This window comes from Rhinolophus sinicus, linkage group LG02 (genome assembly GCF_036562045.2).
Source record: "Rhinolophus sinicus isolate RSC01 linkage group LG02, ASM3656204v1, whole genome shotgun sequence".
In the NCBI taxonomy this organism is placed as follows: Eukaryota; Metazoa; Chordata; class Mammalia; order Chiroptera; family Rhinolophidae; genus Rhinolophus; species Rhinolophus sinicus.
This window is the reverse complement of record NC_133752.1, coordinates 47,155,412-47,180,857: the sequence shown is the minus strand read 5'-3', so window position 1 is coordinate 47,180,857 and position 25,446 is coordinate 47,155,412. Positions and strand designations below refer to the sequence as shown.

Genomic DNA, 25,446 nt, shown 5'->3' with positions numbered 1-25,446 from the left:
CCTAGTGGCCTCACCGTATGTGTGCTAAGCAGCACTTTCTTCAGACAGAAACCCAGGCTCTGTGGACCACTTTTTCATCTTTCATTTTGCTTTTGCTGTTTCTCCCTATTCAGCAGTGCAGTTGTGAATACATTGGATTCTGAGTTAATGCAGGCCTATGGGTTGTTGCTAGGACAAAAAGGCAGGCGTTATTTGGGCAATGATTATTTATTTTCCTGCCTTTACCTGGAAACATAAGAACTTTGCCTTTTTAAGTAGATTATTTTTCCCTATGCTGAAACTATGGTAAATATTTCCAATTCGTTGGGTAGAACCTAGTGCTGGCTGTCAGGGACGCCCTAGAAGGCTGCTGATGCTGAGTCTCCAGCTGAGCACACAACTCTTGTGTTACTATCTTCTTACAGGAGGCGATCGAGATCGGATGACAGCGAATCATGAGAGCTACCTCCTTATGGCGAGCACCCAGAATGATATGGAAGACTGGGTGAAGTCCATCCGCCGAGTCATATGGGGACCTTTTGGAGGAGGTGAGTATGTTTTTAAATCATGGAAAAACAGAAAGGTAGACCAAACCTGTTCATCCTTTCCCCCAGTTAATGTTACTATCATTAACTGTTCATTTTCAAAGGGATGGATGTTAAAATAAATAGTAAACTATTTCACATTATGGTTAGACACATATCTAAATAACTCCTGGAAGTTTCATTTAGGTTAAATATCATTGATAACCAACCTTCTGCCATAAATATCTTGAATTATAATCAGGGATTATATTTTTCTTTTATTTTTGGATTTTTCCATTTCACTAACAATACATAGTTATGAGACTGATACCATAAATGTAAATTAGTTAAGAGAATGTAGATATGGGTCAAAAAATGGACTCGTAGCTTTTGAAGAGATGTTCAGATGCCCAGTCCCCAGATGCTCAATGATATATCAAAGAGGAATGGGAACACTTTGAATGAAAACCTGATAATTATTGGAATAAAAAAAATGCTTTGTGATGAGGCAAGTGCTTGTGGATTTGATAATAAGTTTGTAAAAATATCTGAGTTAATACAGTGTTGAGAATGCACTGAATGGTGCTATGAATAGAACTAAAATCAAGAAGAAAGGGTTAAAGGTGAGATCTTTGTCTATCAAGGGATATAAAATAGAATGATATATTCAGAAAAGATATTTATAGTAAAAATTCACTAAATGGAACCAAAAAAAAATAAGAACCCCAAAATATTCATCTATAACCAACATGTATTTCCAAAAATGTAAAAGACTAATTATTTTATATTGATGTAGTTAAAATAAATTCCATTATTTAGTAAAGCAACTACAATTTCCATATTTATTTTATATTCTCTTTTGTGTATTGTCAGCACCCTGAACCACTTTACATTTTAGAAGAACTTCAGTTCTTTTTAGTTTAAAAAGTTGAAAAGTCAGGTTAAAGTTAAAATAGTAAAGATTCATTGAAGACATGTTGATATTTTACCAGATTAATGAAACATATCTGCAGATTGTTTTTTAGCAGTATCTTCTGTTGGAGAATAACCAGGGTGACAATTCATCCAGTTTGCCTGGTAACGGGCTAGTTTACAACTGTTGTCTCTGGCTAATGATTGATTTTGCTACCTTTTACTCTCACAGTGTTTTCGTTTGGGTGACAACTGATATGGTCACCCTATATATATACAAAATGGCTAGTAAGCGAAGAGGCCCATGGGGCTGAGATCCCCACCCCAGTGCCTTAGCAAGGGAAGGGATCTCCCACATGACTATTTATGAGGGGCACATATTTAACTGCTAGAGGTTTGCTGGTACCTCCAAGGGCCACAGACTTGTGGGGTACCTAAGGATGTGTCTTTTCAAAGATCCTGTTGTTTCTGAAGACCTTCTGAAAACACAGAGGGACCTCTGTTATCAAATTTCTGCAGATCCTTAGTTCAGGAGAATCCTTAATACCTACCAAAGGGGATATTTTTGGGGAGGGATTGTTTCTGGCAAGTGTGCTATTCTCTCCCTTTCCTCTTTTTCCCTCTGTCCTTTATTCAAGAAAAATGAATGGGATTCAGCAAGCTTCACCAAATCACTGGCCTCGGCAGGTTCTGTCAGCCCAGGAGTATCAGAAATGATTCCAGTGGGACTGGACAAGAGCTGTACACGAGTCTTCAAATTTATGAACGTGGAAGGGATCGATACCCTAGTATTATAGTAGTTGATCAGTTTATATACTTTATCCTGTGGAATATGCTTCCGGGATTTTGCAAATGCTTGATTCACTTTTACTTTTAAAAAGATACATTTTAGCAGAGAGCCCTTACAATAGAAGCAATGCTTCAAACAATAAATCTTTTCCTGCCCTCTTTGCTTAATTGAAGACTGTTATGAGATTGCAAGGCAAGCTTTTAAAGCACTTATCTAATTTGTAAGAAATCCTTTGTGATTCATCTGAACATCAGAATTTTCTACAGTTAATACAGAATATAGAACCAAGCTAAATATTTACACTGATGGAAGGTTGCAGCTGTCACCCATAATCATGGGTCTCAATTGATTGCATTAATTTAGCCCCCCTCTGTCCACTGACTGAATTTTAAAGAAATATTATAAATTTGAGTTTCAAACAAAAAGTATATATGACTGAAAACCCTTTTATTTATCTTATATATTGGGATTTCACTTAACATTTCATTGAAAATAAGTTTTCCAATGATTAAGAATATTTTTAAACGACTATTTTAGTTGAACCCCACATTTTATGGATTAGGTCATTCAGACCCAGGGAGGAGGAATAATTTGCCAAGCGTCACACTGGGTGACAGAGCTGAGAAGAAAACTCAGGTCTTCTCACTTGTGAGCTTCCTCCTGTTTTTTAGCACAATAGTGTGATCTATTACTTCTACTGTGGAGTAAAAAACCCACAATTACAAGTCCGTGCCTTTATGATAGTATATTCTTCATTATGTGGAAAACAAGTTTTTTTGTAAGTGTGATAATTGGAATGAATATAGGTTTTCAAATCCTTCAAAAATATCTGAATTGACACCATCAAGAGAATGAAAAGACTACCCACAGAATGGGAGGAAATATTTGCAAATCATATATCTGATAATAGTCTTGTATCCAGAATATATAATGAACTCTCACAACTGAATAATAAAGACAAATAAAATTTTTGACCCAATTGACTCAATTAAAAATGGGCAAAGAATCTGAATGAACATTTCTCCAAGGAAAGTATACAAATGGCCAATAAGCACATGAAAAGATGCTTAGTCCAAAGGTGGTAGAGAGTTTTAGTCATCAGGGAACTGCAAATCAGAACCACAATGAGATACCACTTCATACCCATTAGGATTGCTAGAATCAAAAAGTCCAATAATAACAAATATTAGTGAGGATGTGTAGAAATTGAAGCCCTCTGCACTGCTGATAGACATGCAAAATGGTTCAACTGCTTTGGAAAACAGTCTATCAATTCATCGAATGATTACACGTAGTTACAATAGGGCCCAACGGTTTCACTCCAAGGTATATACCCAAGAGAAATGAAAACATATATCCACACAGAAACTTGTGCATAAATATTTATAGGAGCATTATTCCTAATAGACGAAAAGTGAAAACACACAAATGTCTATCAGCAGACAAACGGATAATCAGAGTATGGTATATCCATGGAATGGATCAGCCGGAAAAAAAAAAAAAAAAAAGAATGAGGTACTGACAAATGCTATAACATGAATGAACCTTGAAAATATTATGATGCTCACTGAAAGAAGCCAGTCACAAAAATCCACATATCATATGGTTCCATTTATAATAACTACAGAACTGGAAATACTATAAAGACAGAAAGTAGATTAGTGGTTGCTTAGGGCTGAAATGATGGGAGAGCCAAAAATATGGGATCTCTTTTTGAGGTAATGACATTTTCCAAAATTAACTGTGATGATGGTTTCATACATTTGTGATGGTATACTGAAAACCATATAACTGTATGCTTTAAATGGGAAAATCTATGATATGTGAATTATATCTCAATAAAGCTCTTTTAAAAAAAATTCCTGAATTGCCATAAATACTTTTCATAAGAGAATACATCCCTCCCCCCATCGTTGTTATGGAACCTATGACTCTATTTATCCTAAATAAAGAGCTCTTGGCTTCCAACCTCCTTCCCACAGCTCAAAGATTGTTCTCATCCTTAATTAAATGGCATCTGTAAAGACATTTGGAAGACATATCTCCCTAATTTATCAATTTCTGTATACCACCTTTGGATACATTTTAAATGTTCTGTTACAGAGAGGGCATTTCATTGTATTGTGATTTCACTACCTGTGTTTTTAAAAAGTTTAAGTTTTTCATGAGGCACCTAAGCTTCTCTTTGTTCAGGTTGCAGACACATGCGAAATATTCCCTCTTACCATTCCAATAAATATTTGATTAAAATATAGAAGAAACCCGAGGATGTTGCCTAGATTTTCAATCTCTTAGAAATTAAAAACTGTTAAGTGAACATCATAAAATGTAGAGCTTTGGAATTACAGGCCTTTATTTTTTATTAAATAAGGGACACTCACAACAAATATTCAGATGGAGGAAAGGGACCAACGGAGATGTGTCAAGTACACCTCCTCTCTTAACAACCTGGCCAGATAACAAAGTTCAGTATTGAATCTAGATACCTAAGCTTTGTGTTATCTGCTGAAAACCACCGATTACTGTTGCTTCCCTATTAACAATGCTGAGAGGCACGTCATTTCTGCCTGAAAGTCAAAGCCAAAAGTTGGTATGTCAAAATTTTTATTTAGCTTTGGAAAAGTTTAGGGTTTTGTTTTAGTTTTGTTTATTTTGGATTTCTTTACACTGCGTTTTGAAGCAGTGTATATAGAAGTTTGTAGCCCAGGATCTGGGGAAAGTGAGAATCCATTAATTATTCATTAGATCTGAATGGTTAGCCTAACTTCAGCTACCCATAAAATCAGGTTCTTCCTGTACATTTCTGTCTCCTTATGAAACAAGTTGAGTCAGAGACCCATCAGCGCAGTAAAAATACTGAATGCAAATAATCCTCATAATGAATAATTGGCGTAATGAATACGTGGGCAAGCAGGGGTTGGTTAACAGGCACTGTGGTCTTGCCTCTGACACAGCCTATCCTGTTTGATCTAGGAAGTGACCCCTTACCTTTCGTTTCCTCACTTGGGAAATAAGCAAATTGTACAAAACTGTTTTAACTAAGATTCATTCTAGCTCCAGTTCTGCAGCTCCCTGCGTTCCCTTCTTCCCAAGGGGCAAGGTGTCCCCCAACCCAGCACTGCCAATGACTTGTAGGACTGAGTTATACTTCACAGTTTCTTCTTTTCCTAGCTGCATGCTGTGACACGGAAGCTAAAAACAATGTTTGAACCGAAGGGCAGAAATAACTAAGAATGATCCCTTCAGTGTCAAAATGTTACCTATCTGGGCATGCTAGTCAGAGTAATGATGTTTCGAAAGGGAGTAGCTTTGAAGTACTCCTCACAGTTTTGGAAGGCTCCTGCTGAATGGCCAGGAGGGAACGCAGAGGCCTCAGGGGTCAATTGGGGTTGAAGCCCTGGCATTCCAAATCTGCTCAAGGAAGAGCCGGTGGGTGAATGATTAACCCAGTGAGTCAACTGCTTAGTGAGTGGGACTGAGGCTTGGTGGACATGGGGCTGTGGTGCAGACGGTGCATGCAAGGGTAGGGGAGAAAGTTGAAAACAGGGTTAGTTTTCAAACCATAACCAGCGAAATATAGATATGATAAATATAAATATACACATAGACAGGTGGAGTTGATTTGTTTTGTGGTTATACCTTCGGATTCTTTGTTACTAGATTTAGAATATTTTCCTATTTCACAGACATACACATATACGGATACACACATATATGTTTTCATGCTATGCACATTTAAATCAGCTCCCACAAATAGATTCAACTGCAAAGTATGTTTTAAAATATCTTGCATAGCAAGAAAATAAATGCAGGAAGGAGGGGGCAAAAAGTGTGCCCTTTCGTGGGGTGGTTTGGTGCTGTTGGATTTCTGGAAGGACTGAAGCAGCCAGCTGTAAAGGTGTGGCACAGCCAAGAGCCAGGAAGTCAACTCAAAGTCAGAGGAAGAAGAAAGGGGTTCACACTGCCGCCTGGCACCTCCCTCCTCCCTTCATACTGTTGTGACTGCACCTGCTGCATGTGACCAGCGGGCACTGAAGGCAGCGCAGCCACAGCAGTGGTGACAAGGCAGCTGCAGCCCTGCCAGCTCCCGCCCAGCTCTCATTGAGAAAAGGGAACCGGAGCAGGAGGAGGGGGAGACAAGCTCCCTGCACAGCTGCCTCCTCCACGGATCCAAGGAGTCTCCTGGAACGGGCACTCGACTGTTCTGACGTGGCGATTTCCTCACGGGAGCCCCGAGAGTTTGAAGACAGAAGAGAAAAGGGAGAAGCCTGCAGAGAGCATCAAAGGATGAGGAGTGCTATGGAAAGAACAGGGGAGCCCTTTGAAAAGAATCTATCATGCACTGAAATGCTTTCTGGAGAAGGTGCCATTATTTGCCTCCCCTTTTTGCTCAGATGAAAGGAGCCTGCAAGGACAGTCCTGAAGTATTCCTCAGGGGCCTTTTTGTCATTGTTCCTCTTTCCCTTTGCACACGGCTGTTTGCTGACCTTTCCAGAGGAATCTCAGTCCCCCCAGTTCCAGCTGAGAAGACAGTTCTGAAAAAAAAAAAAAAAAATTAGAAAAAAACCCATAATTCCTGCTGTTTGAATGGGAGGTGCAGCCTCCTTGCTGTGGTTCTATTTGCTGTGACATTTTGGAATGTCTGCAGAAACTTAAAACAACCTTAAAATCTCCCTGGATTAGGCAAGAAGAAAGGAAGTTCTTTCTGCCCTCTCCCCCTCCCCCCAAAAAAAGAAGTAAATGAGAAGTGGTAACTTACCCTTGATCCAGGACTTGGATGATAAAAAACCTTCGAGTTCTAGAATCAGCACTTCAAACCTAACAAATAAACATGAGAAGGAGTGGCTGTGGGGTATCCTGCAGAGGCAGGCTTTAAAGGAAGCCTGAACCGGGTTCAGGACTTCCGGGCCTGTATGATGCCTGAAGACCGAAATACTGGGGGGCGCCCCTCAGGTGCCTTAGCATCAACTCCCTTCATTCCTAAAACTACATACAGAAGAATCAAACGATGTTTTAGTTTTCGGAAAGGTAGGTAGATGATATGTTAATGTCCTTTTAAAACTATACATACATCCTCTGATGCTTTAAGATCAGTTTATGCTCAGATAAAATGGAGTTTGGAAACCAAGAGCTTAGAAGTGTACAACAGTGATTTATGTGTATCTTTGCTTGTCTATGATGATTTTTCAAGGTTCGTATCGATCTGTTTATTACTGTCTTGAATAGGCTGTGTAGGTGGGGCTTAAAGAATGGTGGTCTTGTAGGGATCACCTTGACCTATGGAGAAGTTAGCAAGCTGGGCTGACCATCCTGAAAAGGAGGGGCCAAGGCTACCCTGGGCTGTTCCCAGACCCAAATCAATCAGCCTTTCTGTTACGCATTGAAACGGGTCCCTCTCAAATCCCTGTTCTGTGCTCCCATCATATGGGTTTGGTTCTGGCTGCCTTCGCTTGCCTCACCTCTCCTGCTGAGAAAATTATATCAGGTTATTTGTAATGACCATTTTCAAGAGGTTTTCAACCATGTTAATTACCACTGATTAGAAATAAAAGTCACCTTGACTTTCCAAATAGATGGCATTGGGAGAGGCCAAAAATATGAACTAGCAGGAACAGGAGTGGGGAAATATAATAATTTATGATCAATAAAAGAAACTAAGATATTTCTTAATTAATTTATGTAGGGAAAGTTACAGCATTTGTATAGCATTTGACAATGTTTTTAGAAAATGTTTATATCAAAATATTTTTTACTTTGCTTTCAAATGTGAATAACTAAATGGAATAATTGTCTAAATTGGAACTAGGTAATTATAATTTTAATGTCATGTACAGAAAGCTAATTTAATCAGGAGCTGATCTGAGTAACGTCTAAGGTTGTTCCTTCCTTTTTTTCTTTCATCAGCCATCTATTAATTAACCCTCTTTACTTAGTAACCAACAAAAAAAAAATGAGAAGGAAACAAAATAAGAAAAACCATATATAAAAAGCAAAATATGTTAGTGGGAACTTTCTTAAACTAAACCTTGTTCCTGCTGAGTCTTTCTCTTTGAGCAGCTAAGATCTGGCTATGATCATTAGCATATAATATCAGCAAGGAATTCAGGTGTTAATTTATATTCCTCCCTCATCCACAAAGATAATTAAATGTGCACGTCTCATATTTTATAGATCTATTGAGATTTCAGAGCAGGGTTAGCGAGCACAGAACAGGGTTCCTGTAAGAGTGCATTATTCATAGAGAAACTGACAATGATACAAATTGAAAAGTCAAGTGACTAATTGCTTAAAGGACGTTGCCTCTTCTAGTTTCCCCGGCCCTCAGCAACTAAATCGGGTTTATCCAAACACTGGAGAAGGCCTACATTTCCGGGTTATTGCTGTCATTTCTAATTAGAGATGTTCTGGGGACCATTAATATATCTTTGAAGCATAGGGCAAGGCCTTTTTAACCTTTTCCACCTTCTCGCTTTCAATAGTGGAGTATAGCACATCTGCAAGAATCCCAGCTAACACTGCTGTTCATTCTTCTCTCTTCCCTTTCTTCTTAAATACTAATGAAAGAAGGCCGTTTCTGCAAAGAAAAGTCCCATGGGCTGGCAAATGGCAATAACAGAAATAGGGAATAGCTTCCATCTATCATCTCCTATGGGCTATTTTTCAGGGATAGTCCTTTCCTCTGCAAAGTTGCAGTAATCTGAGGATTGTTCAGCATTTGAATCAAGGATTAACAGATTTTTAATTTACAAAGTTGTATTCTGGTTTCTGTCAGAACCATAAAGGAGAGAAAGGTGCAGGAAGCATTCAGCTGTTGTTAAGTTTCCTTTTCCTTTCTCTGGAGCCAGGGCATACCAGCCTTTCAGTTAACTGGCTGCAGGACCACACTTCCACAGTGGGGCTCTGGGAGGAAAGGGGCTGCAGTGTTGTTTCGTGCTGCACTAGTCATTCAGGTCAGAGGCAGCATGAAGCACAGGGGGTTTACATCTTTAAGGTCTGGCACTGAAAAGAATGAACTTTTCTTTTAATGCTGTGTTCCCAAACCGTGCCACCTTAATAGGAGAATGTTCTTTTGTGCTTTGTTTAATCTCTTGGGTGCTCAAGTAGTTCCAGAAGTGGACCCGGGTTTCTGAGTTCCTCTCCCAAGCCTGTTAAAGAGCATCGGCTTAAGTCATTTCACTGAAAGCAAACAGGAGAGGGCAGGAATCATGGAAAAGTGCCCAGAAATGAAAAGTGGTGACGTGTCTGCTTTTCCTGATCCATATTTAAAGCATATATTTTTTTTTACTGTTGTCAAGGGTAGGCTTACGGAAGAGACTCACCGCTTTAGAAATGCCCTCCAAATGAAGGGTGGCACTGAGTTCGTTTGCAGAAGCCTGGCAGTGTTGGAGCTTGCATGCTGTGTAAACTGTAACTAACTTCACAGGGTTCCTTTCTCTTCCAGACCTCTTCTGTCCTTCACTCACCTTTTCTTCTCTCTCTCTCTCTTTGTTTCAGTACTAATAAAGGTCACTGAAAATGTTTTCTCAATGGTTTTAAAAATCTAGAAACTAAGAAACATCTATTAGGCAGAAAGTGGGGGACTGGTGGTGCTTTGTATTTATGTTCTAGTGAGATAAGGGTTACGATGTATTTTTTACTCTTTTGATTTTAAAACTATAAATTTTATTTGCCTCTATAAGACTACATGAAGCACAACCAATCTTTTGAATATCTGGGGGTACAAAACACTTTTGGTCCTGAATGTTAGTGCTAATTTCTAGATATTGTGATCACAGGACAAACAAGTAATTTTTTTAAAACTAAATTTATTGGGGTAACAATGGTTAGTGAAATTACATAGGTTTCAAGTATACAATTCTGTAATACATCATCTGTATATCACATTGTGTTAAAGCAGATTTTTAAACCCTAACTTCATCTTTTTTTTCCCCTGAGTTTCCCTCTTCTTGGAGATAAGTCATCATGAACTCTGCAGTACTTTTTTTTCCCTATACCATAACCATTTAGTGGTCATGCAGCATTGCTTCTTCCTTCTTTAAAAACTTCAAACTCCATTTCTAGTCCCATCACCTTAGTTTTCTGTGTCTTTATTGCTTCATGCACACAACTTACTTTCACAGAAAGAGTGTCTCTCAAGGCAGCATCCATCCTCACTGTTTTCCATATCCGATATTCTTCACAAATTCCCACACCACACAATCCGTTTGCCTAATGCGTATTCCTAAACAGTAGTCAGGCAACATTCCACAACTCAAAATTTGTTTGTGTCCCTCCTGCTCCCAAAGGAAGTCCTAACTGTTTCATGTAATTATCAAGGCCTTCTAGCCAATTCCAGCTATGTCCCAGCCTGGCTGACTCTTTCTCCATAAACACATCTCCTACATCACCCTTTGCTTTTGTTCACTGTGTCCGATCTGCTCTGATGCTCTCTCTCCTCTGCTGTCTGTCTGAACTTGACACTTTCTTCAAGGCATTGCTGGAGTCTCATTTCTGTACCCATTATACTCTTTACTCAGTAGCCCTTATATTTCACGCGTGCTGCCAATTGGCCACCTTATCTTTATAGTAAAAAAAGATACGTATTTATTTTTTCCCAAAGGGAAGAATTGCAATAAGTGTGTTCAATCAAGGATTCAAAATTTACTGCAAACTGATGAAATACAGTAGTATTATCTATCTTTTCCTGCTAGTCCATTGGCAATAATGAATTAAAATAAAATGCCTTTATAATATTCGTGGAGAAAACCAACATGTTCTTTAAAGTTTATTGTATGTTGTGCGTGTTGTAATCACATTTATGGAAATTGATTTGTTTAACAGAATGCTACTATCGAAATCCATATAATTTTAAGTGGTGCTATAAATGAAGAGCTCATTAATACATATATCAAAGTTTTATGGAGCATCTACCAAGTGTTTCTGGGGATGAATTCACAGACTCCTTGGGAATAAAGAAACATAAGTAATTACTTACTTTGTGATAAGCACTACATCAAATTATGTATGATATCTGAAGGACCCATGAACAGAAGCCTGGAAAGGCAGTGATTTACTTGAACTACATGAAATCTGATTCTTTGGAATTCACAAAAAGACATTTTCTGCTATATGAGGGTGATCAGAATGCCTCTGGAAAAAAAAAAAAAAGTGTGAATTGAATTAACCTAACATAGTGAGAAAGGAAGATTTTTAGAATCGTATACAGACCTGCATTTGTACCCCAAATCTGCCACCTTCCAGATGTGTGACTTCAGGTGACCTAGTATCTCTGAATTAGTTTGTAGAAAAAGACCGTCTTGCAGAATGTCTGTGAGTGTTATATAAGAAAATACATGTAAATGATGGCTATAATTACTCTGCTGGCCTAAGACCTAGGCCACTGGGTCACTATGTTCACATTATTATATTTAATTTTTTCCAGGCCTCTATTTTTTTTTTCCCTCCTTCCCCACTCTGACTACAGAAAGAGTCAAGATTCTGCCAACATTCATTGGTTATTATTGATCCTGAACTCCTTGGATTAAGTTTTCTATCATAAAAGATCAGTTGGCTTCTTAGAAAGTGCTGATGACAGACTGAAGTAAGCTTTGGCTATTTTTGTTTCTTAGTTCTGTACTAAATTGGATGTCCTTTATTTTAATTTGTCCATTTACCATGGGTGAATGTTCATTTTTAATTGAAAATTATTATAAGCCTGACCAAGACTTATTCTGTTAGCAGAGTTGCAGTAAGCAAAGAATAAGTAAAAGCAAATTCTTTATATGGCCCAGCATGTGATCTATAGGAAGGGATAAAAGGAACTCTGAAAAATAACTGATAGCAAAGAATTTTAGCAATAACCAAGACGTTTTTAAACTTCTGGATTTTCATCAGCAAACCAAGGACATTTTTTGTTTTCAGGTTTTTATAGAAATCAATGCCACAACCTGAGAACAATTAATGAGTACTATTTTACTTAGGAGTTATTTATTTCCCGTTTTCCCAAAATGAGAAGGTAAAGTACTTTGCTTTAACGAACTCATTCATTCCACAAATGTTTATGAATACTCAATCCTTACTTAGGTATTAAGTCCCAGGGATAGAAGCCACAGAATTTGCCTATATGTCTTAGTCAGTTCAAGTTGCTATAACAAATTGTCATAGAGTGTGTAGCTTACAAACACCAGAAATGTGTTTCTCACAGTTCCGGAGGCTGGAAGTCTGAGATCAGGCCAGCATGATTGGGTTCTGGTGAGAGTCCTCTTCCAGGCTGCTGATGTCGATTTCCTGTTGTGTTCTCAGGACACAAAGAAAAAGAATGAGAGAGCCTTCTGGGGTTCCTTTTATAAACACACTAACCCCATTCATGAGGGCTCTGCCCTCATGACCTAATCACCTCCCAAAGGCCCCACCTCCTAATACCATCATCTTAGGCGTTAGGTTTTCAACATAGGCATTTTGGAGTGATACATTCAGACCGTAGCAGTATGGTAGAATAGAGTGTAAGTCTTGGAGTACTTCAGATCTGGTGCCAATGCCAGTTTACTCCTTGTGTCTGTGGCACCTTGGGAAATTACCTAAACCTCTCTGAAGTTCATAAGGTAGACATATAGTATACAGCTGTTTTTCAATATTATTTATAATAACTAATAAATGTAAAATAATTACCTTATTGTAATAATTGTGAAAGTACAATCCTCTTTTGACTGGTGGGGGACTAGTTCAGTACAGATGGGCATCTGAACAAATAATTCCCTGTTTCCATGAAAATAAGACCTAGCCGGACAATCAGCTCTAATGTGTCTTTTAAAGCAAAAATTAATATAAGACCTGGTCTTATATAAGACCAGGTCTTATATTATAGTAAAATATATTACATTATATTATATTATATTATATTATATTATATTATATTATATTATATTATATTATATTATATTATATTATATTATACCCAGTCTTATATTATAGTAAAATAAGACTGGGTCTTATATTAATTTTTGCTCCAAAAGATGCATTAGAGCTGATGGTCCAGCTAGGTCTTATTTTGGGGGAAACACGGTTACAAAGCAATGTGTTAAGACATCAAAGAAGAAACCAAGCTTCGCATCTGGAGTGGGGGTGAGGGGATGTTAGTAAAGACAATACAGGAGATGATATGAGTTGAATCTTGCAAGATAATTTTCTAGGCTGATTGATGATGGCAGGACCTACCTTCTAGAAAGAGGCCTGAAGACATGAAAAATCCTGCTACATTTAAGAAACAACAAATAATTCAGTATGGAGAGTATGTCGTTTGTGAGGAAGCAGCAGAAATGAGTGCGGATATGGCACCGTGCCTGGCATACGAGTGCTACCTAAGCGTTGTTGATTGAATGGTGGATAAAGAGACAAAGCTCAGATTGTGGAGACTTTGTATATCATGAAAGGGAGTTTGGTTGGCTAGTGGGCACCCTTGGAAGAAATGAAGCAAAAGAATGGCGTAATCCAATTTAAATGTTATGAATATTACTATGGCAGCACTTGTCTGAATTGGGGACTCTTCAAAAAGTCATGTAAGAAATATCAAGGATCTACTGAAGAATTCCTCTCCAAACCCTTACTCCTGGCCCAAGTGCCACCTTCCCTGGCCAAACTCCCAATCCAGCCCCAGGTAAGTCCCACTGAGGTTGGTACCTCCACCCAGCACCAGTATTTTTGGGCCTTGAATGAGTTTATATACTTGCTAGTGTCCCTGGAGGACAAAGATGGACTTTCCTGCTATTTAGGTCTGTCCACACCCCTCCCCGCAACGTCCAGCAAGTGACAGGCTCTGGCTCGGTCAGTGCAACTTGGAGCTGCTGATACCTACTTTCCGGCGGTGCCCCAGGTGGAACATTGGCTGCTGCAGAGGTCACCAATAACCCATTAATCTCCTCCTCCCGGACTAAAGCTATGAACACACAAACAAAAAAGAAATATCGAGGATCTAGCCTCATGTAGTAGTGATAAGTTGGGAAGGAACCAACATAGTGATTAAATAAGGGTAGTGAAGGAAGGGGGAATCTAGGTTGACTCTCAGATGGCACTATAATGATTTAGGGGTAGATAACTGGTACTGATAATCAAAATCAAGATTACAGGAAGTAGAACAGATTTTAAAGAAAAGATGATTTAGCCAGTTTTAGAAATTTTGAATTTGAGAATGGTTTGAAATATCCGTGTTGAGGGATCTAATGGATACTTAGAAACCCAATGCTAGAGCTCATAATAGCGACCCAAATTGAGACACAAATCTGGGAATAATTAATATACTGTGAGATTAAGTGGAGTCTAAATAAATTGTGACAGGAACCCAGAGAACCAGCAAACTTATGAGAAGGTATAGTAGGTAACATAGTCAAGAAGGAGACTGAGAAGAGTATTCTGGAAGGCAGGAATTATGTAACATGTGAGAAGTATCAGAAAGAAGAGTGAGATTGATAGTTTTAAAGGGAGAGAGACAAAGTATTATAAAAATAGATTTGGCTGGCAATGATTTGGCAACTAGGAAGTTGTTGGTGACTATAGAAAAAGCTCTTTTAATGGGATGATGGTTTCATGGGCCAAATTACAGTAGGTTAGCAAGAGGACAAAAAGTGATGAACTGAACCCAGAGTTATACCTAACTGGGATACTAGGAGAAAAGAGAATAAATAATACAGGGGACAGAGAGTCCAAGAAGATCTGGCTTTGTATTTGTTCATTCATTTTTAGGACGAATGGAATATGAGTATATTTATCTGATCACATTCACTAACTTCACAGGCTGCCTCTTGCTATTTGGTGTATAAATCACAGTAAAGGAGGAACCTCACAGATCCTGAAGGTCACTAAGATCACTCTTTCTCTCTCTCTTTTGCTCTGTCTCTCTCTCCCTCCCTCTCTTTCCTCTCCCCTCCCTCCCTCCCTCCCTCCCTCCAGTTGAAACAGCCTCCTATAGGTATAATAATTTCACCTGTGTGATTTACTTTCTCAGTCCAGTGAAAAGTTACATCCTGGGTGATGCTTGCTGACAACCATCAATGTACTTTTAGGGAAAGTATACATGATGTACCATCGTCACCCAGAAATTCTGGGAGGACTTTGTTAGGGAGTGTGAAACTTCACTGGGAATTTAAATGGACATAGCTAGGACTGTTTGCATGACTCACACCACAGAGAATATTCTCGTTAATAATCTACTTTTCAATGTGTTTTTCCCCATGCTGCTAGTTGAGAATAACTCTTGACCTTTGTTCTTTTTTGTTAATTTTAAAATATGAAGTTTCACTGCTCCCTCAAAGAAAATTCTAAGTAAAACAGCTTTTAAAAAATAATCCCCCCCACCCGAAACTTTCCTCATTAAAAAAAAAAAAAAAAAGAATGTTCATACAGGAGTTTAACTCGCACCTACCATTGTAAACCAGAGACATTGGGGCATTTTATTTCCAATTCTACAGAATGGGAAGTATACACCTAAAATAATTCTCCTCTTGATCTAGAGGAGAAACAATGATTTTTCCACAGGAATTTCTAAGTATATGTACCTATTATCGACATACTTTAACTCTCTTACATATTATATTGCTCCATAGGCATAGCTCTTTACATTAAAAAAGTTTCCTTGGGCAAGATGCTCACTAAATGTTCAGAGTTTTTCCTTCACCCTTTATTTTTCTCACCTTCCCCCAAATTTACATTTTTCTCAGCAGAAATCATCCCCTTAGTGTGATGACAGGAATTGTGGTAGGAAAACTGTAAGTAACCTGGCAGGTTTCTTTCTCTAAAGCTCAGTTTTTAGCCATTATGCACACTACACAGTATTGTGTGATAGATACAGAATGACTGAGTCCAACAGCCTTGAACAAATCGGGGTGCCATGATTTACTTGCTGTGTGACATTCACCATATTACTTAACCTTTCTGTGCTTCAGTCTCTTCCTCAGTATAATGATGTAATGGAGGCACCTACCTAATAGAATGCTGTGAGTTTTAAATGAGAAAAGTGCATATAAACTGCTGTGCCCACGCCTGACATGCATAAGTAGAGTTTAGCTATCATCTCTTTTGAGAGCACAGAAAAGATATGCTATTTTACTGTTTAGAATTTACTAATATTTTAAATTACTACAAAATGAAGACACTGGACAATTGTGATTAAAAAAAGAGAAAGAGGACTGGTATTTAGGAATGACCAAAGACTTTCAGGCTGAAGAAATCTGGATGTGAATTTCCATTCTGCCATTTGGTGCTGTGTAACTGACCTTGGACAATTTATGTAATCTCTCTGAACTCCAATGTCCTTATGTCTAAAATAGCTACCTTATATATTTATTATGAAAATGAGAGAATATATGTCAAGGATTTAGGACATAATACATACTTAATAAGTTGAAGGATGTTAGGGCTTTGGGGTTTTAGTTTCTTGCTATATTTCTTAAATAAATTCTTACCATAAAGGTAAGTCTGTATGGAAGACACGTGGAAAGAATGTGGAAGCTATGTTATTAAAATAGTAGAATATTCCACATCGTTATCACTATTGTATGCGTTAGAATTTTCTGTTGCTGCAAATACAGAAAACTTCTAACCGTGGCTTAAACACACAGGGAATTATTTTTTCTCACATTAAAAAAATAATCTGGAGGAAAGTGCTCTTGGGATTGGGTTAGTGGTTCAGTGATTTCAGCCCTGTTGCCTCTGTGACTCTTTCAGCCTTTCCTTTGTGATTGTTGCCTAATGGTCAAAAGATGACTCTTCAGTGGACAGATAGCTTGTCTTAGTTCAAGATAGGAAAATGGAGTGATCGGCAATTCCAACTATGTCTTCCATCAAATAAACCCAAGTTTCTAGAGGCTCCAGATGACTTCTTGGGAAGTGGGAGAAGTATTTAATTGTCCAGCCTCTGAAATGAAGATGATAAGAGAAACTATGGGTGTGAATGTCTGTTGGCTTAGTGAACAATGTTTGGCACATCATTATCAGGAAAGCGCTTGTTCCAAAGCCTACAAACTAAGCTAAATAGACCTGTTACCTGCTTTAATTTTCTGCCCTTAGAGAATGCCACTTACTAATTCTGCTTTATATGTAATCAAATAATAGTATCAGGTCACTCAACCTTTTTTCTTAAAAAGAATATATGAATATTAAGAATATATTCCACTAGTGCCAGATTTGATACCAGATATAGGTTGTTGTGATATTGTTTCTGTTTGAGCTAAGAGTATTCTCTTTGGTAGCAAGTGTTTACTGCTTGGAATGTGATGGTTTTGCGTCACTGAATCCATACATAAATTATAGATAAGGGGGTAAAGCATACGTTCTCATTGTCAAATCCTTAACCTAATGGTTTTGAAAGAATTCCTCAAACATTCTGGAGCCTTACATAATTCGAACATACAACACTTATTTTTCTTGAATTTGATTCTGTAATAAGGCAAGGTACCAAATGTTAAATGCTTGCTAGCATTCCAATCTTTGTTTTTCCTTTACAGTAAGTTTTGAAAGAAAGCAACAAAGTGGGAAGAGATACATTTCTCAAATTCATTGTGATCCTTTATTTCTCCAGGCATTTTTGGACAGAAACTGGAAGATACTGTCCGTTATGAGAAGAGATATGGGAACCGTTTGGCTCCAATGTTGGTGGAGCAATGCGTGGACTTCATCCGACAAAGAGGGCTGAAAGAAGAGGGTCTCTTCCGATTGCCAGGCCAGGCTAATCTTGTTAAGGAGCTCCAGGATGCCTTTGACTGTGGAGAGAAGCCATCATTTGACAGGTAGAATTCAAGATTTTAATAACTATTCTTCCCTGAGAAATTTAAACTGAACTGAAGGGATGCGGTGAGCTGAGATGGTGTAACCTTAATTGATGTTGTGACAGTTTAGGTGACGGATTACATGGCCACACAAAGTTGGATTGTTTTTATTGTTACAGTCAAAAATTTGATTCTTTAGATGTCTTTTTCTCCCTGCTTTTTCCCCCTCCTTAAAACATTATCATTGATTCTTTTCCTTTGGTCCTAAATTAAAACTATTTAACTTTTGCATTGGAAAACTGAACTTTTAAAATAGGCATCTTCTCTTGTTTGACATCTTTTTAATTCAGTTAAGGGATATTAAGAGTTGATAAGTAGAGATTGTGATACTAGCAATGTAATTAAAAATAACTATTTTTATATAATAGCAATAATAATAAAGCATTGTATTTTTAAATACGTAACTCCTCCTTAATCTAGAATAAATTTACAAAGAAACAAGGAGAAGCATAGCATGGTGAAATTCAGGAAATAATAGAAGTTCCATAGAAGAAAGTATAAAGTCAGTTAAGAGTTAAACACTGTTAATATTTTGTGAATTACCTCCTTCTCTTCACTATTTTTAATTTAGTAGAAAAATAATTTTTATCCTAGTATTAATTTAACATGTGTAGCAGAGATTTTTCCATATAAATAGTTGAAAATATAATTTAACTTAACATTTTATCATTGGCAACCTCTGTAAGCATTATTTTTAATATCTAAAATTTCACTCCACAGGTATATGTGCCTATTTCAATATTTTTGAAAATTTTTGTTGTGACTTTTTCAGTATTATAAATAATGTACTGGGTATATACCCACATAAATATTTTCCACTTTTAGATTATTTACTTAAGAGAGAGTCTCAGGATTGGACTTTGTGGATAAGAAAAGCCTTTCTACTTGAAAATTGCCTACTACATATTATTTCTCTTTGACAGTATAGAATTAGCACATAGATAGACACAGATCTAAAGAACAGATAGAAGAGAAGAGACTTGAATACATAATATGAGATAAAGGAGGCATCATTGAGAGTATGGGCTCTCACTAATAATCCAAGAAGAGTACATTAAATCATTGAATGCCCTTTTATTGGTCACATTAACCAAGTTCTGAACAATGATAATTCTCAGTGCTGGCAAGCTGTGCTGAGTGAGATAGGCACCCTGATGGTGAGAGTGCAAATTATTATAATTTTTGTAAAGAAATTTGGTAATATATTTCAAGACGTTTTAAGCAAGAAATTCTAGTCCTAGAAAAAAAAAATCAGATATGTGGGGAATAACTTAAATACAAAGTAGCTTATTATAATTTTTTATAATAGTGTAAAATGAATACCAATCTATTATCTCCAACAGTAGAGTATGGTAGTGCACCCATAGAACAAAATAATACACAGTTATCAAAATTTTGGAAAAATGCTGATTTATATAATGATAAATGGAAATAACAAAGAGAAAAATAAGGCAGAATGAATTGATTGATTGAATCCTACCTATTTATAAAGGTATTATCAGCAGTTTGTAAAGATCCATAAATTCTCTCCAAGAGAAAAAATGTAAATGTGGAAGTAAAGAAATGAATTTAAAACTAGTGTCGGAGAACAAACTTTAAGACTGCAGATATACTTTGTGCAGAGGAGCCACATATCTTTGTCTATACTTTGAAAAAGAAAACTAGATCAGTAGTTACAAGAGATAACCAATGATTTATTTCTGAGAAGTGCAATTTTTTGGTTCCAAAATGAAAAAGAAATTTGTTAATGGAATCTTCATAATAAAATCTGTATAATGGGATACACGTCTACAATGAACTTCATGTGACATTGATACATTCTAATGGCCTTTTTCTTACATTTATATATGGCCTAAATATATGCAGATGACATTATAGCAAAGCATATTTATTTATTAAAAATTATTTTAATAAACAACGGGGCACAGAGAGGAATCCTTTAGGCATTTATGATTTAGTTCTTTTAAGAGGCCTTTGCTAACATGGGAAATAGAGGGCTATTTTATATATTTTAGGATACCTGTAAGAAGAGCTATGCCTTGAAAACAATTATCTTTAAGTCAGGTTCTGATAACCATAAGTTGAAAATTAAATGTGATGCACTCTTTATACAAAATGTCATCCCAATTACAAAAATGTATGCATTTACTTTTTGGATGAAGTGCATCACTGCATAAACAGACTGAAAAAATTGTAAGAGAAGAATAAACATTGATTTTATGGCAGAAAGTGATTTTCCCCCTTTTTTTATACTGTAATTTCAATAAGTATATATTACTCTTATAATCAGAACTTTAATGAGAAAGATCTTCTTAATTACTTGATGATTTCACACTGCATAAAAATTTCCTTATCTTTTAGTTTTGAAAGTGTAATTACGGAAGCAACCAGTTACTAGAAACGCTATAGAAGAGACTCGCAGAGAGTAATTCAGTGTCAGACACAGTATGGCCATGTTGCTAGCATACTTTGAGAAAAAGGAGGGTGTCATTCATTTACTCAGTCATTCACTGTGTCTCATTTCTACACTTGTATAACCAACCACTCCAAAACTTTGTTGTAAACGGTAACAACCAATATTTATGCATGATTCTGCAATTTGGATAGGACTTGGCCAGGATGTGCTTCATTTCTCCACATGGTGTTGATTGATGTTAGATGTTGATTGATGTTGATAGATCAGTTAGGACTGAAAAATCCAAGATGCCTTTCCTCACATGTCTGGAGGTTTGTCTGAAATGACTAAAATGGCTGTTGGCTACTTGGGCCTCTCTGTCTCTCTCTCTCTGTCTCTCTCTGTCTCTCTCTCTGTCTCTCTCTCTGTCTCTCTCTCTCTCTCTCTCTCTCTCTCTCTCTCTCTCTCTCTCTCTCTCATCTAACAGCCAATAGAACTTCTCTTCATGTGGCCTTTATCTCTAACAGATTAATCAGACCTATTGACATGATGGCCCAGGGTTACAAGAGAGTGAAAATGGGCTGGTCCCAAATGACAGTGTCACTTCTGGTATGTTCTGTTGGTCAAAGCAAGTCAAAAGACAGGGCCAGCCTAGATTTGAGAGGAAGGGAAATAAACTCCACCACTTGATGGAAAGAGCAGCAAGCATACATAGAGAAGGAAGGATTTGTGAAAATCTATTTTTGTAGAAAATCACTATAGCTTTAAAGTCCAGAAATAAAGAATCAAGTGGAATAAATTCCCTAACTTTGTTCTTTTTCAAGATTGTTTTGGCTCTTCTAGGTCATTTGCATCTCCATAAATAAATTAGTGTAAGATTGTCAGGTTCTACAAATGCCTATTAGGATTATGATAGAAATTTCATTGAATCTAGAAATCATTTGGGTGAAAACTGATGTCTTAAAAATATAAAATCTTCTGATCCATGAATGTGGCCCATCTCCCCATTTCATTAGGACTTTTGTATTTCAGCAATGTTTTGTCATTTTCAGTGTGAGTTCTTACTCCATTTTGTTAAATTTATCCTTAAATATTTAATGTTTACAGATATTCCTGTAAATAGTATTTTTATATTCAATTTTCTAATTGCCCACTTCTAGATTGTACAAGTACAATTGATTTGTTAAACATAGATCTTTTGTTCTACAAACTTGGCGTAATACAAACTGCAAGTTCGTGTATTAAGTGCTAATGGTTTTTTTGTAGATCCCTTTAGATTTTCTATATACATGATCTTGTTGAATATACATAATGAGAGTTTATTTCTTCCTTTTCAATATGTAAGTCTTGTATTTATTTTTCTTGCCTGTTTGTATTTGCTGAAAACTCTTCGGCAGTAGTTATGAGTGGGCAAAATTTTCTTGTACGTAGAGGGAATGTTATTAGGTATGATGCTATAGCTTTTTGTAAATGACTTTTATCAGTTTTGAAGATGTTCTTGTGTTTCTAGTTTCCTGACAAATTTTAATAATGAGAGAATTGAAGTCTATTAAATCTATCTTTTCCGCATTTTTGCAGAAATGATCTGATTTTCCCCTTTTGTTATGTTAATATCATTAATTATATTAATTGATTTTCAAATGTTAAAACATTACATTCCTAAGATAAACCATATTTGCTTGTGATGTATTACCCTTTTGTATATTGCTGTATCTGACCTGCAAATATGTTGAGGATTCTTAGACCTATATGGACATGTAGATTTTTTGTAATGTATTTGATTAGTTTTGTTATCAGAGAAATTTCAGCCTCAGAATTAGTTGGAAAGTGTCCCCTTTACCTGTTTTTTGAAAGTATGTGAGTTTGTATTATTTCTTCCACAAATCTTTGGTAAAATTTATCAGTGACGTCATTTACTCTGAGGTTATCTTTGTGGGAAAGTTTTTAGAAATGGCTCTTCTAATTCTTTTTGTGCTAGTTTTGGCAATTTGTATTTTTCATGAAATTTGTCCATTCCACATAACTCTTCAAATTTATTGTCATGAGGTGGTTTATCATATTCCTTTTTTGGAATGCCTGTTGATGTCCCCTCTTTTATTTCTGATACTAGCAATTTGTGACATCTTTTTTTTCTTATGTATCTAGTGCGTTATCAATTTTATTAAACTTTTAAAAGAACCAGTTTTAGTGTTATTGCTTTTCTCTCTCTTTTTTTTTTTTATTTTTCTTTTCTGTTATCCTCCATAGTTGTTCTTTCCCCAGTGGTTGTTCTCTGTTTACCCCTATGGAGTTTTACCCTCTGCATGCTTATCTTGGTATTTAGACCAAAGAATCATGAAGACCAATATATAGATTTCAAAAAGTTTTTGTTTTGTTTTGTTTTTAACAAAGCTTCCTCCTGTCTAGTAATCTGCATCACAAATTCCTGCTGCTTCGACCATCCCAAACTGCAACCTCTGTGTCCTTAGCTCAGTGACATCATCGTACTTAATTTAAGGTCTGTTAAATGCCTCTGTGTGCAAGGCTGAAACAATCATAAGACTTACTTCATTTGATTCCAGAGTATCAAGGGTCACATTTTTGTACTATTTGTTGTCCAATCTCTTAAAAGCAGTTGTTTCATATAATTAGATTACTTTATTCTTTTTTTAAAGCAAATCTGATACCTGTTATTCTGTGAAGGCTGCGAGCAGGCTCTCCTCCTTAGCAGTGCCGCAATCCTGAGGGACTCAGGTTGTCAGGGCCACTCCCCTGGGAGTGGGAATTGTTTCTAGTTAGGGATTAGTTCTCTAACCTTTGGCTCTTCTCCATGCTTTGGTGTCGCCTCTCGAGTCTTGGTTCTGCTCTGTGAGATTTCGTTCCTTTTCCATAACATAGTTCATATTTCTAGTTGAATAGTTTCTCAGCCTACTTCCTGCCGATAAAAAGTTGGGGACCCAAAGTTTCTTTTCATTTTGAACTGATACTGTCTCTTTTATTCCCAGTTGTCATAATTCCTTTAAAAACCTTGTAGGTACTGAATTATAATCCCTTTGCTGAGACAAAGTGATACCCATACATTTCTTTATGTCAGGCCCTTCCATATTCGGTCTATGAGTCAGGGTGCTATAGAATAATGTTCAGATTCTTCTAAATTCTTCTGTATTGCTGAGAGAATCTGTGAAGTGCTACCTTAACTCTTCCAGAGTTTTTAACAAATGGTTTTACAACCACACCCACCATAAATGTAAACAAAGCTCTTTAACTTTAGGTCATGTTTTACTGGCATCTTTGCTCTGTGGCCATTTCTTACTTTATGTATCATTTACCAGCTGGGGGTGAGAGCATGGTGAGAGCATAGCTCTGTTGGTTAGAGCATGGTGCTGATAAAACCAAGGTTGCTGGTTCAATCCCGGCATGGGCCACTGTGAGCTGCGCCCTCCTTAAAAAAAAAAAAGAAAAAAATCATTTACCAGCTGGAGATACTGTCCTGGGGCCACTATAATTTTTCTTCAAAGTTGAACAGGTCCTTCTTTAGCCTCATCAGGAACATTTCCTATGTTCCAAGTTACTGAAGTCGGCAGTCGTGCTAATTTTCCCATCATTGCTTTATAAGCATTTGCCTTTCTCTAGCCTCTAATAATAATTTTCTCATTGCTGTTCCAGCTCATACTAATAGTCCCCTCACTGACTGCCCAGACTCTGCCTGGTTCCAAAGCTAATACCATATATTTTATATTTTTGTTACAGCAGCACCTAATGTCTGGTACCAATGACTGTTTCCAGTGTCCACTGCTGCATACCAAACTACTCCAAACTTTTTTGGGTTTTAAACAACAACAACCTTTTCAGATCCTGTATTTGGGCATTGCTCAGCAGAGATGCCTTGCCTCTGTTCCGCATGGTGTAAGTTGCCAAAAATCTAGTGTCTCTGCCGTATCCAAGAGAGCTTCATTCAAAGTCTGGTGCCTAAGCTGGCCCAGCTGAAATGGCTAGTTGAACTTCTTGCTTTCCTGTGCACTGTTATCTCCTTCAGGGCTTCTCTCTTTAGCCAATTATTGGACCTCTTTACAAGGTGTCTCATAACTCAAAGACCAGAATGGAAACTGCAAGACCTGTGTATTAAGGGCTAGGCCCAGAACTGGCACAGTGTCACGGTCATTGAGTACTATTGCTCAAAAGCAAAGCATGAGGCCAGCTCAGATGAAAAGGGATTGAAAATCAACTCTTCTTCTTGATGGAAAGAGTGGCATACATGTATAGGGATGAGAGAAATTATTGACAATCACATTTGGAGATAATCTACGTCGTTCATTCCCTCAGCAAATAATTTTGGAGTGTTTACTGTGTCTTGGACACTGTTCTGGGGGGAAAAGACAGACAAGGCACATTCTCTTCTGGGGTTTGCACTACTAATGATGCGCAGATAAACACTGAATAGTCAATATGTAAATAATTTCAAAGAGTGATAAGGGTGACAAGCTTATATGTTAGCAAGTGAGGCGGTAGAGATACACATTTCTTCCTGAGGATAGAACATTTGGTGATGAGCAGAGTCCTGGGAGATGAGGTAGAAGAGGTTGATCAGGTGTAGCCCAATAGTTTATATAAGATATGTAGTTTTTATTCTAAGTGACATGCAAATCCATTGAACGATTTTTAGCAAGTAAATGAAATTGTTTTACTTATGTGTTTAAAAGAAGGTCATTCTGTAAAAACAGCTGTTTTCCAGTACTTCACCCACGGAACACTTCTGACACCAAATATGTGGGTTTTCCATGCCAAGCAACTCTCCACTTCCCAGTGGACACCAACGGGATGTCCTACAATTTAATTCAATTCTGACACTAACTTCCTGAGTGAGTGAGGATCCCACAGATTAAGGGCTCAGTTCCACCACACTGCCCCCCACCATTTCAGATGCCATTCACAAGTCCCAGACTGTCACGTGTACTTCTGACCAACCAGCTGTAAATCAGAGGTGCCTCAAGTTCAGTAATTGGCTAGAACAGCTCACAGACTTAGGAAAACAGTTTACTTACTAGATCCCTGGTTTCTTATAAAAGGATACAA

General features: G+C 37.2%; 1 protein-coding gene and 1 long non-coding RNA gene across 7 annotated transcripts in view; one reads left to right on the top strand and one right to left on the bottom strand.

Annotated features, from left to right (window-relative positions):
- Window positions 1–25,446, top strand: part of ARHGAP24 (Rho GTPase activating protein 24) — a 697,105-nt gene that overhangs the window by 630,965 nt on the left and 40,694 nt on the right. For 5 of the 6 annotated variants that reach the window (XM_074323892.1, XM_019731289.2, XM_074323911.1 and 2 more), the window contains 2 exons: window positions 405–527; window positions 17,753–17,960. In XM_074323892.1, coding sequence (XP_074179993.1) covers window positions 405–527; window positions 17,753–17,960 — 331 coding nt within the window. Of the gene's footprint in view, window positions 1–404; window positions 528–6,732; window positions 7,234–17,752; window positions 17,961–25,446 lie in introns of those variants that run through there. The other variant, XM_019731290.2, reaches the window with a different exon arrangement.
- LOC141569701 (uncharacterized) lies at window positions 6,602–12,753 on the bottom strand. The gene is made up of 3 exons (XR_012493467.1): window positions 12,387–12,753; window positions 6,965–7,023; window positions 6,602–6,740 (listed from the first exon to the last, which is right to left on the bottom strand). It is a non-coding gene; the product is annotated as an uncharacterized LOC141569701 (long non-coding RNA).